Raw genomic sequence first — 16,253 nt, forward strand, 5'->3', positions numbered from 1 at the left:
GGTTATAAAGTGCTGCTGCCCAGATTAAACCTGTTTTTTTTCTGCTTTCCGATGGATCTGACGGTCTGAAGCGATCAGACTCATGCAAACCCAGACGAAGCTCTCGCCGCTGCGCTCCATGCACAAACAGCCACGGCCACCGGGGGGCGCTACAGAGCAGCGTCATGCATCTACACCAGGGGTGCCAAACACCGTCACACACACTACACTAGTTCAGCAGAACATATGGATAGGCCGGTCACCATAACTTTTTGATGCGCGATATATTGCCCCGTTAATAATTGCGAGAAGCAGTTTTATCGTCATTTTAAGACCATTTTACGCCACTTAATATATAATCATAATATAGCAGCATAATAATGCAAGAAGGCCTACACACTTTCAAATGACAACAAACTTTGTATCAAAATATAAGATACCTTAAAAATAAATTGTAAATAAACATTTTTCTAACAAAAATGAAAAAAGAAAACTGCACAAAGAACTTTTTTGTCCATCTACAGATTTTTCCCTGACCTTCTTTTCTTTGTAAAGTAAGGGTGCACACTATTGCTGAAAAACACACACTACTTAGCCGTCAGATGTCCGTCAGATCCCTAAACAAGGCCATATCTGCAGATGACACTTTTTTTAAAGATGTGAACTAGCACCTCATGACTACACCACGTTACGACACCGGCGCAAGTGGAATGCAAAAAAAACATGGTGACATTAATTTTTATGTAAATATAATGGGCAATACGTCACCAAAAATGATTGAGGTCATGTACACATATTGTGCGATAAGTTGATATATTGATATGAACGCTTGTGTCGTGTCGCGCAAGTAATTGCATGCAGCTAAAATGTGCATGTTTGAAATTTAATCTGGATGACAAATACATCGATACATGTTTTTTTAAAATTCATTGTCTCCATTTTTATTTTCCAATTAGCATTTATAAATGTATGCAATCTAAAGAATTTATCCTTTTCTTTTATTATTTTTTTAATGCTTTCTTCATGGTAAGAACAAATAAGTGTCATACAATTAACAAAAAAACTATATTTAAAAATGTTGTCTGCTTAAATGAAAAAGGAATGCCTTTAATATCACTGCAGACCTGATTTATTAAGAGATAACGTACAGTACGATCAGGAGTCTCGTATGGCACTGAAGTGGCTTTTATAATAATGGCCCGCTGACTGTAGATTATCTCCATAATAGACACATACTTACCATGTGAAAGATGGATGTGAATTACTGTATTCTTTTATAATCACGCTGGTAGAGACAGATCGAGCGCAGCTTTACTAACGCGAGCGGTCAGTCACACAGCACCGGATGACGGTCATTAAAAACAGAAAACATTCGGCCCACATGACTCAGTGTTTCATGCAATTTAGCCTTTGACCTAAAATGAGTTTGACACCCCTGATCTACACACTTAGACCTAAAACAAACGTCCAGATTCATTTAGAAATAAGAATGACTTCACTTGGGATTACAGCCTTAAAGTGACAAAAAAAGAAATAAATGAGGATTAAAAAATGAAAAGGAACTATTTCCCCCCCGTCTATGAGAGACAAACACAGGCAGCGTCTCAGAGGTCATGCAGGAGGTCAAGAACTATAAAAACACCCAGAAACCAGCACTGCAACACGCTGGGCCTCACGAGGGGAAACACACGTGGCTCCATGCACACACACACACGCGCGCGCACACGCACACACACACACACGGCAAGCAACAAGCTTCTTCTCATCTCCCAGATTCACAGAACAATCTACAAATGCACTAAAAACAACAAGTACACAAGCATCTGAAAGTGAGCCGTTTTCTCACAGAATGCACACGAATGCCGTAATAAAGGTACAACACCAAAGTTGTGAAAGCATTCCGAATCGTCAGTCCTCGTGTATCGGAAGAATCCAAGCAAATGTTTTACGAACAAAAAAGCCATTCAAACCAGGAGAAACAGCATCAAATGCACGCACGTGATTGGCTAACTGTGAGCATGCTCAGTACAAAACAGATCAATGAACTTAAAAAAGGGAAAATAACCACATGCTGTTAATAACCAACACTCAGCCAGACAACAACCAATCCAAAAAACAGCCGAGAAACAGAGAAAAACTCACAGAGTCTAAGGTGGACTGCAGTAGAGATGCAACCATGCATTGCTAAGCTCACACACACACTTCCCATAATGCACCACACACACACACACACAGCTGAGCATCTCAAGCAGTTCCAGGACATGTTTGGTCAGTAAAGTGTGAAATGGGAGCATCAGAAGGAGAAAGAGAGAGAAAGACAGACTCACCTCGATCTTCCGTCCCTCCACGATGGTTCCGTGGAGACGCTCTCGCGCTTTCTCTGCATCTGCACTGGTCTCAAACGTCACAAAACCAAAACCCTGGACCACGACAGAGAGGAACAGACATGAAGAGTCTGACCTCCGAAACTCATTCACCCCAAAATGCTCCAAGAAAGAGAAGTGCATCAGGAAGTGTGTGAAGAGCCCGAGGAACAGATCTAAACACTCGCGTTCACCTTCTCGTATGACTTCAGAACACACACCAGTCAGCTTATACGGGGCTTGTGTGTGTTCTTCGTGGAGCTTCACAATCCCTGGTCACATTGTGTTATTTTTTTTAGGTTAGTAGTTAGGTCAATATCGCAATATCTTCTGGGATTTTATCGATAACGATCATTATACAGTATTTTGCGGAGTGTGTTATTGCACTGATATCGGACTCCTGAAGCTTCTGATATCCTTCATATTCTGTGTGTGCTCAGTTCACACTGACAGAAATTAATCTTTTCCAATACGTTTAAATTGATACCTTTTATGGGCATTTTTACCTTTATAAAGCCATTTCTTCTAAAAGCGTGCGTCATCTTTTGAGTCAAAATCGTACATTTAATCAGTCGATTAGAATAAGATGATGTTTGGGCTGTTAAATCAGTATCAACTAAATTCATCTTTGCAGCGCAGAGGAAACAATGCGGCTCGGAGGGACATGGAGCGCTTTAACCTGCAGGTACAGACGCATAAATAATGTTTTGATATTTTAAACATAAAACACTAAATACTAACCTACTAGACTTCATGTAATGTATGCGTGCACTGGTGTGTTTTGTTTGATTTTTGTGATCTACCCGATAATGTCAGATCACACTTCATTAAAACAACAATTATGACATTAATCGCAAACGATATATATATATATATAGCACACCCCTATTAGCAGCACAAATCACCATCTGACATCATTGTGTGGGACGGTCAGAGCTAAACATCTGCTGTCGCACTCAATTACAGTAATTAAATGATCGTTGTTTTGGGGGGTGAACTGTTACTTTAGTCCAACAATAACATTTAATCAGATTCAAATCAAATGCATGATTTCAAAATGGTTTCTTACCTTTGAGCCCCTCTCATTGAAAATTATCTCCACATCCAGAATCTTTCCAAATTGCTAAAAAACAAACACACACACACAGACAGAAAGAAAGAGAGAGAACGCTCAACATAAACAAACCCACGGCTGTTTGCGTAATACCTACAAACTGATCATTACAGAAGAGCTGCGTTTACGACAGTCGCTTTAAGGTGTTGTTACACTCTTTGGTCACCAGGGGGCAGAATTGGCCCTTAAACACCTCACTGTTTGTTCTAAAATCATCTGATGAATAAACCCTGAAGCCTATAAAGCCTGTAGTACCCCGAACATCTGCCGCAGGTCTGGGTCTCTGAAGCGGAAGGGGATGTTGGAAACGTGGAGCCGTTTCGGGGTTCCTTTGGCCTCGGAGGAGTCGTCGCTGCCGGAGCCGCCGGCGGAAACACACTGCCCTTCTGCCTGAGGAGATCCGTCTGACAGCTGAGAGACACACACACACACAGCTAGAGCTGGAGCACACGGCACAACATCTACAACGTGATTCTTTTTCTTTATTGACCCTCAAGTTAAAGAAAATTATGTTCCAAGTGCAGCACACATCTTTGCAGAAAAGATGCATGAACTACAACTACATCTTCTACAAACCTATATTATACATATGTTCAGGAATAATACGAGGAAAATGCTTAAAAAATTAAATCTCAAAAGTCAAGGTAATTCAATTTCAAAATGACTGAAGGTATAACACCAGCAGATGATTATTAACTATAAATGTTCATTAAAAACAACAAACAGCAGCTTTCAGTCTGTCACCGTGAAGCAAACATCATCAAATATCAGACACACAGAAGAAGTTACAGGTTTTTATTCGATCGCGCTGCTCGTGCTTGAAACCGCATCTAAAAACACACGCTCAAGTTAAAAGAAGTTGACTTGAATCTTCTCGCATGTCTTTATCAAAAGCGCTTCTGTGAGTGGCACTAGCGACATCATCCTTTTCTCTTTACGGTTATCATTGGCATATTGTCAAAGTGTCTAAGTCTAACGTTTGGTAATATTGCTATTAAAAAAAAATTCTGTGACTCTTCGATTTCTAAAGAATTTAAATCGCCCAGCCCTCGGGACAGATCTTACGACTCCACAACACACACACACACACACACACACACACACACACACACACACACACACACACACACACAGCGCTTGAGATGATTCACGCGGAGCTGAGCGAGCGGAAGTCGTTCGACACGTTTGTTGTTCCAGCTGCTCGAGCGGTGCGAGCGATCAGACGTCACCATCTGCTCGAGGAGCTTTACACTTACTTGAGCGCTGGGGATGGAGGAGGAGGTGCCGCTGACTCCTGCCGGGGCCTCCGTTTGGCCCCCTGCGGGGTAGATGCTGCCGGCCCCGAACTCCAGCGCCAGGCCGTTCTGAGGAGGAGGAGGCGGAGGAGGAGGAGCGAAGGAGGAGAACGGAGCCACCACACCCTCCGGAGCGCCCATCGTGTCCTGTGAACCCTGCAGATCACACACAGACACACGGACCAGGGTTAATCGACCGCTCGGCTGAAGACGAGAAACACAGCTCGCTTAAAAGAGCCACAGCCATGAGAGCGAGAACGGAGGAAAAGTGAAATCAACCGGAATGGAGAGAGAGAGAGAGACAGTAATGCATTACAGATGACGCCACTAAAAGCCTGAGATATTACATTTCTCTCTTTCTGGTGACAAGCGGACTCAGGCAGCTGTTCAATATTAATGAGGCCCTCGTGCATAATTTAGCGCACGGCCTCCGACAGACACGCCAGCACAGCAGACGAGCTTCTGATCGCCCTGATGATGGTTAAACATCACGTTCATGCAAACAGTGCTGCTGCAGCGACTCAATCGAGTCGATCCCACAAAAACACCTCATTTTTTTACTTTGTGCCATTATTACCCATGATATTAATACAAAAAATATTAACTTCGTCACATTCATGTTATTGCTTTTTTTCCCCCGACACTTAGAATCACTCTAAATACATGTGTGTGTCCTAGAAAGTCTGCACATATAATACCATAATTAAAAATCTATATATATTGCTGTACAGTAACAATCTAATTCTGACGGACAGTGAGATCAGTATTATGAATTTATAGGCTACAGTAAGTTACAGATACCTGCATTTTGCTGTTTAAGTGCTGATTTAATAGAAATGATTTTAATGCACATAAAGTCAATCTTGACGTGCACAAGACATGGTAATAAAAATATCTGGGGCTTTTCTGAAAACATTCTTAGCCCACCCCAGCGCCGCTGCTGCTACCATGCAGTTCTTCCATTACATTTACATTTCATTTAGCAGATGCTTTTATCCAAAGTGATCTGCAAACGAGGACAACAGAAGCAATCAAAACCAACAGAAGAGTAATGATATGCAAGTCTCAGTTAGCTTAACAGTACACTAGCACGGTTTAAAAAAATTATTTATATATATATATATATATATATATATATATATATATATATATATATATATATATATATATATATATATATATATATATATATATATATATATATATATATATATATATATATATATATATACACACACACACACAAATAAAACGGATGGAATACAAAGAATAGAGAAGTTAGTTTTTTTTTTATTAAAGAAAACAAGCAGTTTTTTTTTTCTAAGAATAGAATGAGCATAGAGAGTGTTAGAGTTAGAGGGTGAAATAAAGATGGAAGAGATGTGTTTTTAGCCGATTCTTGAATTATTATTATTATTATTGTATTACAGTAATGAAGTTGAGCTTGACCAGTGAGAACTCGGGATCAGAATGTGCTTAAAGTAAACACGCTTCATGTTCAGATGCCCCCCAATTGTAAGTCGCTTTGGATAAAAGCGTCTGCAAAATGACTAAGTGTAAATGTAGAAGCACATTTGTAAAATGCTTTTGTTTTGTGGTGAAACGTGTTTTCACGAGGTTCAGCCAGTGATGAAGCTCCTTTGAAGAGATTCTGAGCTGAACCGATGATCTATGAGAGAAATACACATCACTGCAGAGAGAAACAAACCGACCGAGGAGACTCATCCTGCGTTTCTACGAGCGAGAGACACAGAGAGAGAGAGAGAGAGAGAGAGACAGAGCGAGGGGAAAACACTGTTCTGTCAAGTGTGCATTCCTCCTCCAGCATCACTTCCCTACATGGCAGCGGGAAAAGAACAGAGAGAGAGAGAGAGAGAGAGAGAGAGACAGCCTGGTATTTATAGCTTTGAGATCTTCCCATCAACCGCAAAGAACATTAATGAGCGACATTTCAGAATCCAGCAGCAGTAACACTCATTTACAGCGTCTCGATACAATTATTACTGTCCCAAATCATTATGAATCAGCTCCTCAAACATCAGCCGGAAGCACTGCATGCACACACTCCGTTATAGTCCTGCAGATGATTTGAGTTTCAGATGTTGTAAATGTTAAGACAAAAATCTCCCCGACTCACACTTGCGTGCTCATTTTTGCGTGACCGGCGTGTACTCGGCATGGACTGTGTTGTGTGCCGTTGACAAGAATCAATCTGTGATGCGTCACAGAACCAGAGACTGAGATCCACCGCAGCTCATCTGTTTCTGAAACGATGGCCTTCAGGTCTTTATGAATCTGTCTCATTATGATCTGCGAGTCGTCCCAGCGCTGCGAGCGTGTGTTCAGCCGAGCGAGGCCTTCTAAACACTGCAGCTTTAGTTACGGGTCAGCTGGCATCTGTCTAACGCAGCGCTGTGCCACGAGCCGCCCGACTGCTGGAACGGGTCACCGCCGCTCTGACCACCCCCCGTGAAAAACACACACACTTAAATGTATCGGAAATACATTTATTTCATGCAAAGTATACTACAAATACATTTTCATATGCATGTACTTAATGCCCTGCAATTGTACGTTTAGTATAGTACCCTGGTACACTTCAAGTCTGCTAAACTGGAAGAAATAATTTTGCACTTAATGCACTTTAATTGTGCTGAAGTACAATTAAAGATATGCTTAGTATATCTGATTGAGCTAAAGTGGAACTATTGCAAGCACACTTCAGGTACACTAAGACCAATATTATTCAAAGATTATACAACTCTCATCAAAAGTGACACGTTAGACTTAATATTAAGAAATGTGCATTGTGCACAAGCAGTATGGCAAATAAAGTTTAATTATATAATTTTTTATATCAGTAAGTCTCGAGTTATCTGTCAGTAAATGTGTTAATAGATTTGAACTATACTTCGTATGAAATAAATGTATTACTTCTTTACTAGGGACATCAGAACGCTTCAGCGAGGCGTTACACACAGATCCTTGACGTGTGAAAACACAAAAAGCTCATTCTAAATATTAATAGATACAATAGAAGTACATAACATTAAATTACACATGAGTACTGGAGGACTAGAAAACCAAGGTGGTACCAAGCTGGCCATTGAGTGAACTGACCTTCTTTAAAAGGACATTAAATGTGTCTATCATTGGTCAATCGCAGAACTGGAGCATGTGAAAGAGTGAAGAAAGCCTCCTGCGTTACTCTCAGCGCTCACAGATCCTGACCCGCCCACACACGCTCTGATTGGTCAGCTGTATCCTGACCTCAGGCCTCTTGCTCTCTTCAGAGGGTGTGTCCGTTTATTCCTCCCTGACCAATCAGAGTCCAGCAGCGCCCAGCCTGGGTCCAAAGGTTTGTGGGTCCAAAACGGCCCAGATAAAAGCCTGCAAACGCTGGTGTTTGAGACACACACACACACACGTGTGAGTGTGAATGTTTGTCTCTCTCTCACACACTCCACCCTCAGCACATGTGCGACCCAAGGAAACTAGCTGATCTAGTTTGGACAGAGGACTGCTCCTTTGCTCAACACACACACACAAACTCATTAAAGACTGCAGAGCTCCTCTTGACCGACAGACACGCATTCGTCCGTTTGTGTGCAACACGAGCTCTGAACTCTCACACCGAGAAACCAGCCCAAGAAAAGCAAACAAGCTGCATGACTGACATCTCTGTCCAGTTTATACTGCGCTTCGTCTCATGTTACCGTCTCCTCGGCATGAACCGCTTGTGTTGATGTCATTAATGGCATCACGTGTGGATCTGACGAGTATTCTGGGTTAAACACAACTGAAGCAGTATCACAGCATCGTCTGTGACGCAGATAAATGCATTTACAGTAACGCCGTCCATCAGCAGCAGACGGAATCATCTTTACTGGTGTCATCTCTGCATGTGGCGACTGATCTAAGAAAACTGATTTGTGGACAGTTACGTCACATATAATGTGTGTTTATATATAATCAAGATGTGTGTTATACATCGGGTTGGGAATCCAAAATCAATTGCAATTCCAGAATCGGATACTTGAGGTCAGGAATCAGATACTTGAGGTCAGGAATCGGATACTTGATGTAAAATTAAAATTTCCTATAAAATTCCTGTGCGTGCATTTTTTTTTTTTAGCTGGCAAAAAGGAGCTGTTAAAAATGCATTTGTCTTTGAATTCCATTCAAGAGATTCATTCAAAAACACTGAATCATCCAGTAATAGAACAAGTAAATCTTGAGTGAGTCATTGAATCATTCCATTCCATGAGATTTGGTTTAGTTTGATATTTTTCCTTCAGAATTGTGAGAGAACTACAATCTCTGTTTAAAAAAAAAAAAAAAAGTCTGTTTATTCAGAATCTTGCAGCAGTATTTTGCACACAAACAACTCTTAATCCAGTTTTTATGCAGCCGGCTGATTTTTGTTCATGTGTCCAGCAGCAATTACATTTTTTGCAAAAAGAGACAGAATAAATGTGTGTGATATCTAAATGTTTGACTATTTTTTTTTTTTAACCACATTGGAATCGAAACTGGGAATCGATAAGCAGAATCAGAATTGATCAAATTCAAACGATATCTAACGTCTACTGTAAGTGTGTTACTTTAAATCTAAATAACTACTTGCAGTAACGGATAGTATGCTGCACTGTCAACTGAGTTTGCATTGCATTTACTAGGGACACACTGACGTATCAGCCAATAATCCATATCGACTGATAAAAGCACCATCGGACGATTGTTTAAAACAGCAGGGTTGAATATATCCTGTCACTCAAAAGGGAGCAGAAAAATAGTTTTGCAACTGAAGAAAATGTCTCTTGTAGAAGTAACAGTCTCTCTTTGACCCCATGAATCACCCAGAGTTCAAGCCAGGGTTGCAAAGTCATGATTTTCCCTTCACCAAACATTATTTGTAATGTGCCTCGCATCCAATAAATCACAAAGAGCTTTGTTACATCCAACAGAAAGGTTTTTCAATTATGTTCATTTAAAAATTCAAACAGTTAATGCAGTTTTGACGCTATTAATGTGCCGTGACAGACCGCTGTAGCGTCTCAGTTCAAGCGGCAGCGCAGAGCGCATTAAATATGAACAAAACATGAAATCTAGCATGTCATAAACATGAATGAACATCAGAAGGTTCAGTACAGCTCACTAAAATGCATCATGTCTCATGTAAATCACTCAATCAGTGTTTCAACCACGGAAACATGATACTTTACATTGCATTTACCTCAGGAAAGTGTTCACAGCTCATTAGTTAGCAATAAAACACTACAGAGGAGCTGCCAATTAAATATATACATTTATGAATAAAAATAAAATACACACAATGTGTAACTGTTGCGTAGAAACATTTCAATTTGTAAGTTTAAGTGTATTATTTCTGAAAATAAATGTGACCCTGGACCATAAAATCAGTCATAAGGGTCAATTTTTTTTAATTAAGATAATGCGGTAAGTTGTACTCTTCCTTTTAACATACTTTCTGATGTTCATTCATGTTTATTTCATGCTGTAACCGGCCTTAAAGCAGAGGAGATGCTCGGTGCGGTTTCTCCTGAACTGAGGTGCTACAGTGATCCGTCACTACACATTAAACAGCGCCAAAGCTAGATTTATTGTTTGAATATAGCAATAAAATGGTCAGAAGCACAAAGCTTATTGCAATCTATTGGATGGGAGGTGCATTACAATGCTCCGTGGTCAGACTAATCGATTCTTAGGATTTAAGAGTCAATATCATTTAGCAAAAATGAGAATAGATTAAAAATGGAGAAATCTGTATTTTTTTCCCCAGCCCTACTAATATTACAGTAATGTAATAAATGAGAGGGTTCCCTGTATAGTTTACAGCATGAGTTGATTTCCCTTAATGAAAGCAAATTATTGGTATCAGCAGACCTTATTCTGAATAATCAGCTATTAGAAATTCAGCATTGATGCATCCCTAGTAGAGGTCGACCGATTCATCGGTTTTGTCGATTAATCGCCACCGATAGTTGATTGTTATCGGCAAAAATCCATGCCGATAGTTTTCCGGTTTGCAACCGTTGCTGGAGTGGCTGATTATACAGGCATTATACAGTACGAGAGCGGCCTCTAGAGGCGGAAATCACGGACAGCACGTGTTGTTTATTTTGACACGTGACACTGCGCGCTGCACAGAGCGGGAAACTCCAGACGCGCATTTAAATACAGCCGACAGAAAAGCCTGCCGCGGAACAGAGCGCCTTTCATAGTTTTCTATTAAATTACATTATATTTGTCCCAAATCGTTGTGAATGAACAATGACTTCACCCTAGGCTATAAATTATGTATTGTGCATTTTTCAGCAAAACGTTTGTCTTTCTGTTGTCTGTATGCTTCATGTAGAGAGCTGTAATATATCGCGCGTTCTCTTTCCACTTGCTCTGTTTTTTTAAACACCGAACTTCAAACTCATTTATGCCACATTGTTCATTCTTGAAGCAAACTTATGTCCGTTTGGTGATTAAATAAATTGTTTTAGACCGCCACTTGAATTGAACGCAAAGCGTCTGGTGTGTGTGTGTGTGTGAGATATCTCAGAGTTCTCCTAGACGCAGCGCTGCGCTTTTGACGGTGTTTTTTTTTTTTTGATTAGATAATTATCAAGTGTTAAAAAATAGAAGCAAATAAAATGTGTGAGTACACATACAATATCCATATGTATGTAATTTTAATGCTATGGCCAATTTCCCTATTTAAAGATGGTTACATGAGTAGTTACACAAGTAAGTATGGTGACACAAAATAAAATGTGGCGATTTTCTAAGCGGATAAAAAAATAACTAACTATAATGTATGGCGGAAGAGCACGTCGCAGTAATATCATCATGCGCCGAGGTCAAAGTGCTGCGACGTGCTCTTCCGCCATACATTATAGTTAGTTATTTTTTATCCGCTTAGAAAATCGCCACATTTTATTTTGTGTCACCATACTTACTCGTGTAACTACTCATGTAACCATCTTTAAATAGGGAAAACATGGAAGTGTTTGGTGGGAACTAAATTCATCCCTGTTTGGATCCTAAGGAATGAATGGGGTTAAGCTAAACGCTAACATAGTTGCGCAGTGCACTAGAGCGATTAAGTGCACGCACGGAGACTGGAGAGGTACGCATCAACTCGACTAAGTTGAGGGAAGAACATATTAGAATATGGAAAACCGGTGGCGTTTTCCTTTAACAATAAGAGTCCATTCGTAGCATTAATGAAAACTGTAGAAGTATTGTTCATTTCAACATTCACTATTAGCTAATAATAGGCTAAATTTTTTAATTTTAAAGTTTCTTCTTTTAACATTAGCAAACTATGAATTAACTTTATTGATCAATATAGTAAATAATATTAATATTTTTATTCAAAGTATGGTTCAGTACTGTTAGTGCTTTAAAAAAAATTAAAAATAAATAGTAAAGCACTAGCTTTCTTTCAGTATCCATTTAGTAAACTATCGGTTGATTAATCGGTATCGGCCAGTGTGGTCCAGCTATCGGTATCAGTAAAATCCACTATCGGTCGACCTCTAATCCCTAGTATCTACTTGTTTATTATTAAGCTACAGTTCTTGAATGTTCTTTTAGGTTTTGTGTGACCTTTATATAAAAACAACATGCATCTGTCCTCATTTAGATGCGTGCGTGTATCAGATGTCCAAAACAATATTCTAACGTCAACAAAAAGGGAGAATATAGGTCTATATTTCTATGCACAACAAAGACAGCTGCTCTCCCTTTCTAAAGCTAGCGTGTGAGATCATGAGATGACAGGTAAGCGTCTCTCCCTCGCTGCAGGGCAAACGCTGGGTGGGGTTCAGCATACTTCACCATACTCCACCATACTTCAGCCGTCCTCCATCAGGATCGCAGAGCTTCACTGTCCACGGCCGGCTCTGGCTACGAGATTCTCCCTGAGCGTCACCTCTAAAAAAATCAATTTCCATTCTCCACCCCCAATCCCATTCCTGCTTTTAAAGGAAAACACCGAGATAACAGCTGCTCGAGCCCTCGGGAGACGGCAGGAGAGGGGGAGGGACGGAGAGAGAGACAGATTCCAGGCTATACCACAGACAGCTTCTAACTAATAAAAGACTGATTTGTGTCGCTGCACATTAACACTAAAGCCACATGTGTGAGAGACAGATGTGAAGACACAATGAGACAGACAGATGAAGGAACAACTGCTCAAGAGCACCTGGCCCCGTCAGTCAAGACCGACAGCTGGAGAAACACACAAGACTTTCCTCATCTCCATATCACGCTCACACACACACACACACACACACACACTAACTGAAGGTGTCATCTGCAGCTGCAAATTCTTTCATTTCTAATATTGCATTTATGCATTTAGCAGAATGCAGTTTACTTATGTAAAAGCTCACATGCACACGTACACACACACACACACACGCACGCGCACGAGTGAATCACACTCGATGTTTCCAGGCAGGAAATGCAGCAACATGAATGATTGAGAACTCACCGGCTGCACAGGAGGGTAAAAGACTCCCATCATTCTACTGAAGACAGCGGCGACAGACAGCAGCGTTTCCTGCTTCTCAGACGTCAGCGTTCAGAGTCTGACACATTCAAAATCTCCCTCTCTCAATCCCCTCCTCTCTGTCCGTCCTCCCTCTCTCTCTCTCTCTCTCTCTCGTCTCTCCTCCCATATCACTCGTTCCTTCCTTCCCTCCCTCTCTCTCTCTCTACACTTTTTCTTAAAACAAACAAACCCATTTCTTAATTTTCAAAGATGATTTTTAGCTTCCATCCCGTCTGATTAGAAACCATAAAAACTATGGTTTATAAATAATCAAACTGTTAATTTATTTTTAGTTCGTTAAGCAGCCAGCTAAACTAGCATTCCCTATACAAGTTAAAACATGCAAATCACAGCAAATGGAATTTCATGCTCTTAGCACCAAATATCATCATCATCACAATGTGCCATTCCCTTCAATTTAATCTTCAAATCCTATAATGTTCAGCTGACCAACAGTTTATTTTTAAGCATCACAAGAGACTATATTACGTTTCTGATATGATATTACAGTAATGATATTTACAGACATTCAATTGTGTGCAAAACCTCTGAAAACACAGCAGATGTGAAGCTCACAGTCAAACGGCTGGTGATAAATGGATAAAGAGACGGATGGAGGGATTACAGAGAGAAAAAGAAGATAAAGAGTGAGATTAACTACACCAACTGAACAATCTGCGCACACACACACACACACACACACTCTACAGCTGCTGCTGTAATCTACAAAGCTAATCTAAAACACTGGGACTATTAAGAGTTCAATGATCTTGAAAAGCTCCTTATGTGTTCTCAGTTTAAAACACATACATTGCCAATAATTATTATTAATAATAATAGTAGTTGTAGTATATATTTTTATTTAATGCCATGTCAGCACCTTAGGCTATTTTCATGGCAAAAACCATTTAAAAAAAATACAAGCATAACAAATACAATAAAAACCAGCAAATACATTATATTACACAAGATTTTTTACATTAACATAAAAATTCTAAAACTTTCACTGGCGAAATTATACTAAACTCTTTAAGTGAGTTAACTTCATAAAAGAGTTTTCTACATACATTAAAAGCAGGACAGTCCAATAAAACATGTTTGACAGAAAGAGGATTTCTGCAGAGCATGCATTGAGTAGCGTCTTCACCTTTAAGCAAAAATGCATGAGTCAGTCTTGTATGACCTATGAGACATCTGCTAAATACCACTTGATCAAATCTAGTTTTAAAAGAAATTAAAATTGCATTTCATGTAATTTATTATTCGTACATGTATCCCACTCTTCTTGCCACATATTTAATATGTAATGATTAATTATAGGTCTGATTATTAATAATAATAATATATTTAATAGTAAATCTTGACTTTATCGATGTCAGAGTTACAAAATGAATGTGCAACCTTCAGCTGACCGACCGAAAGCGTATCAGTGAAAAGGATTTGCTAACCTGCGTTCACGAAGGGCAACTGTGATAGAAACACTCAAGCCCAGCTAACTGAAAACACAGAAATAGATTATATAATATACAAGATAAACAGAACACAACGTTTTCATCATTTGTGACGAAGGAACTACAGCTTGAGAATAACGGAGCGAATCGCTGAGGTTTGAGAGTCTGTTCTGCAGAAAGAGCTTATTCTGTGCTTCAGAGCGATCGACTGACTCTTGACCTCCTGTAATGACCATCAGAGAGAGAGACGGACAGTCATTCGGTCACCGGTGTGACACCGACATGAAGATTCGCTCTCACCTTTAGATTCGTTATCAGCTGCACAACTGAGAACATTCAAGCAGCAGATCTGTGGATAATGAAGACTTCAATTAAACCTGCGGGCAAAGGCCCCTCAAAATGACATCAATTACTGGACGGAGATACGAGATGAAGAGCGCTCGGCGCTGGAGGAGCTTAAACGAGCTCCACCTGAGAGAACGAGCACACTCGGCTGATTACTGGACACTAATTAACCTCAGAGGACGCCTGACGATATGAAAGCATCGAAAACCATTATGAGCAGCACACTCTCCGTACAGACAGCACTGCTCACGGGAAACATCGGACCCCGATACACGGCAGTCACGTTTAGTTTCTGACAGGAATGGAAACGAGCAATATGGAAAAATATGCTGCACGCTTTCTTTTCAATAACAACACAAACTACAAAAACTGACAGCAGTGAGAAAGCAGCAGTTCAGAAAGCATCTGATTACAGCGATGATGTTTGTTCCAGTCACGTCACGTTTATTTATACAGCACTTTATGCAAGACATAGCCTTAAATCAAGCAGCTTTAAACATGAAACCCAGAGTCAGTGTCGCTTTCAGTAACAATTACAACGTTTCTGTTATAGAGCAGCTAATGATAAAATCTCTTTATCAGTGGCAAAAACATTTCATTAAAGTGATAGTTCGGTTTGCGGAGATCAAAGCTTGATCTGGACTGTTTTGATTATCATAATCCTATAAGGTATATTAAGAGAGATTATGTTGCGATTAAAATCATTTATTCAAAAATAACTCACTCACCTTTATTTAGTCTCACCTTTATGACTTACAAAACTTTTTCATATAGCTAATTAAATGGTGAATCTCTCATTTGTCATCTCATTTTGTGCCAAATATATTTATTTGTATAATAATTGTAATGATATAAAATGATTTTCAAAAGCTGAAGTCATTACCTTTAGACTATGTATAACTCAATATTTCAACTAATTGCAAAAGCTGAAGTCAAATCAAAGTCCATTGATTAATCTGTGAAATAATCGACGATTAGTCAATTAATTGCTCTAATAATTGTTAGATTAATCGATGATCAAAATAATCATATGTTGCAGCCCCAGTTGTGAAAATGACACAATCAAGGACCTTTATATACGGAGCGTGTCACTGTAAAGACTGTAAATCTGTCCCTCGTTTTCATCGTCGTTAA

The 16,253-nt window shown here is 39.8% G+C and overlaps 1 protein-coding gene across 4 annotated transcripts in view; it reads right to left on the minus strand.

Moving 5' to 3' along the window:
• rbfox2 (RNA binding fox-1 homolog 2) overlaps positions 1-16,253 on the minus strand; it is a 34,685-nt gene that overhangs the window by 12,997 nt on the left and 5,435 nt on the right. For 3 of the 4 annotated variants that reach the window (XR_009271601.1, XM_058777817.1, XM_058777816.1), the window contains exons 2-5: positions 4,713-4,907; positions 3,712-3,867; positions 3,412-3,465; positions 2,307-2,399 (exon numbers count right to left, since the gene is read on the minus strand). Coding sequence is in view for 3 of the 4 variants with exons in the window: in XM_058777817.1 (XP_058633800.1) it covers positions 2,307-2,399; positions 3,412-3,465; positions 3,712-3,867; positions 4,713-4,907 (498 nt within the window). In the remaining variant the exon portion in view is untranslated. Of the gene's footprint in view, positions 1-2,306; positions 2,400-3,411; positions 3,466-3,711; positions 3,868-4,712; positions 4,908-13,263; positions 13,395-16,253 lie in introns of those variants that run through there. The other variant, XM_058777818.1, reaches the window with a different exon arrangement.

Source organism: Onychostoma macrolepis, chromosome 06, assembly GCF_012432095.1.
Source record: "Onychostoma macrolepis isolate SWU-2019 chromosome 06, ASM1243209v1, whole genome shotgun sequence".
Lineage (NCBI taxonomy): Eukaryota > Metazoa > Chordata > Actinopteri > Cypriniformes > Cyprinidae > Onychostoma > Onychostoma macrolepis.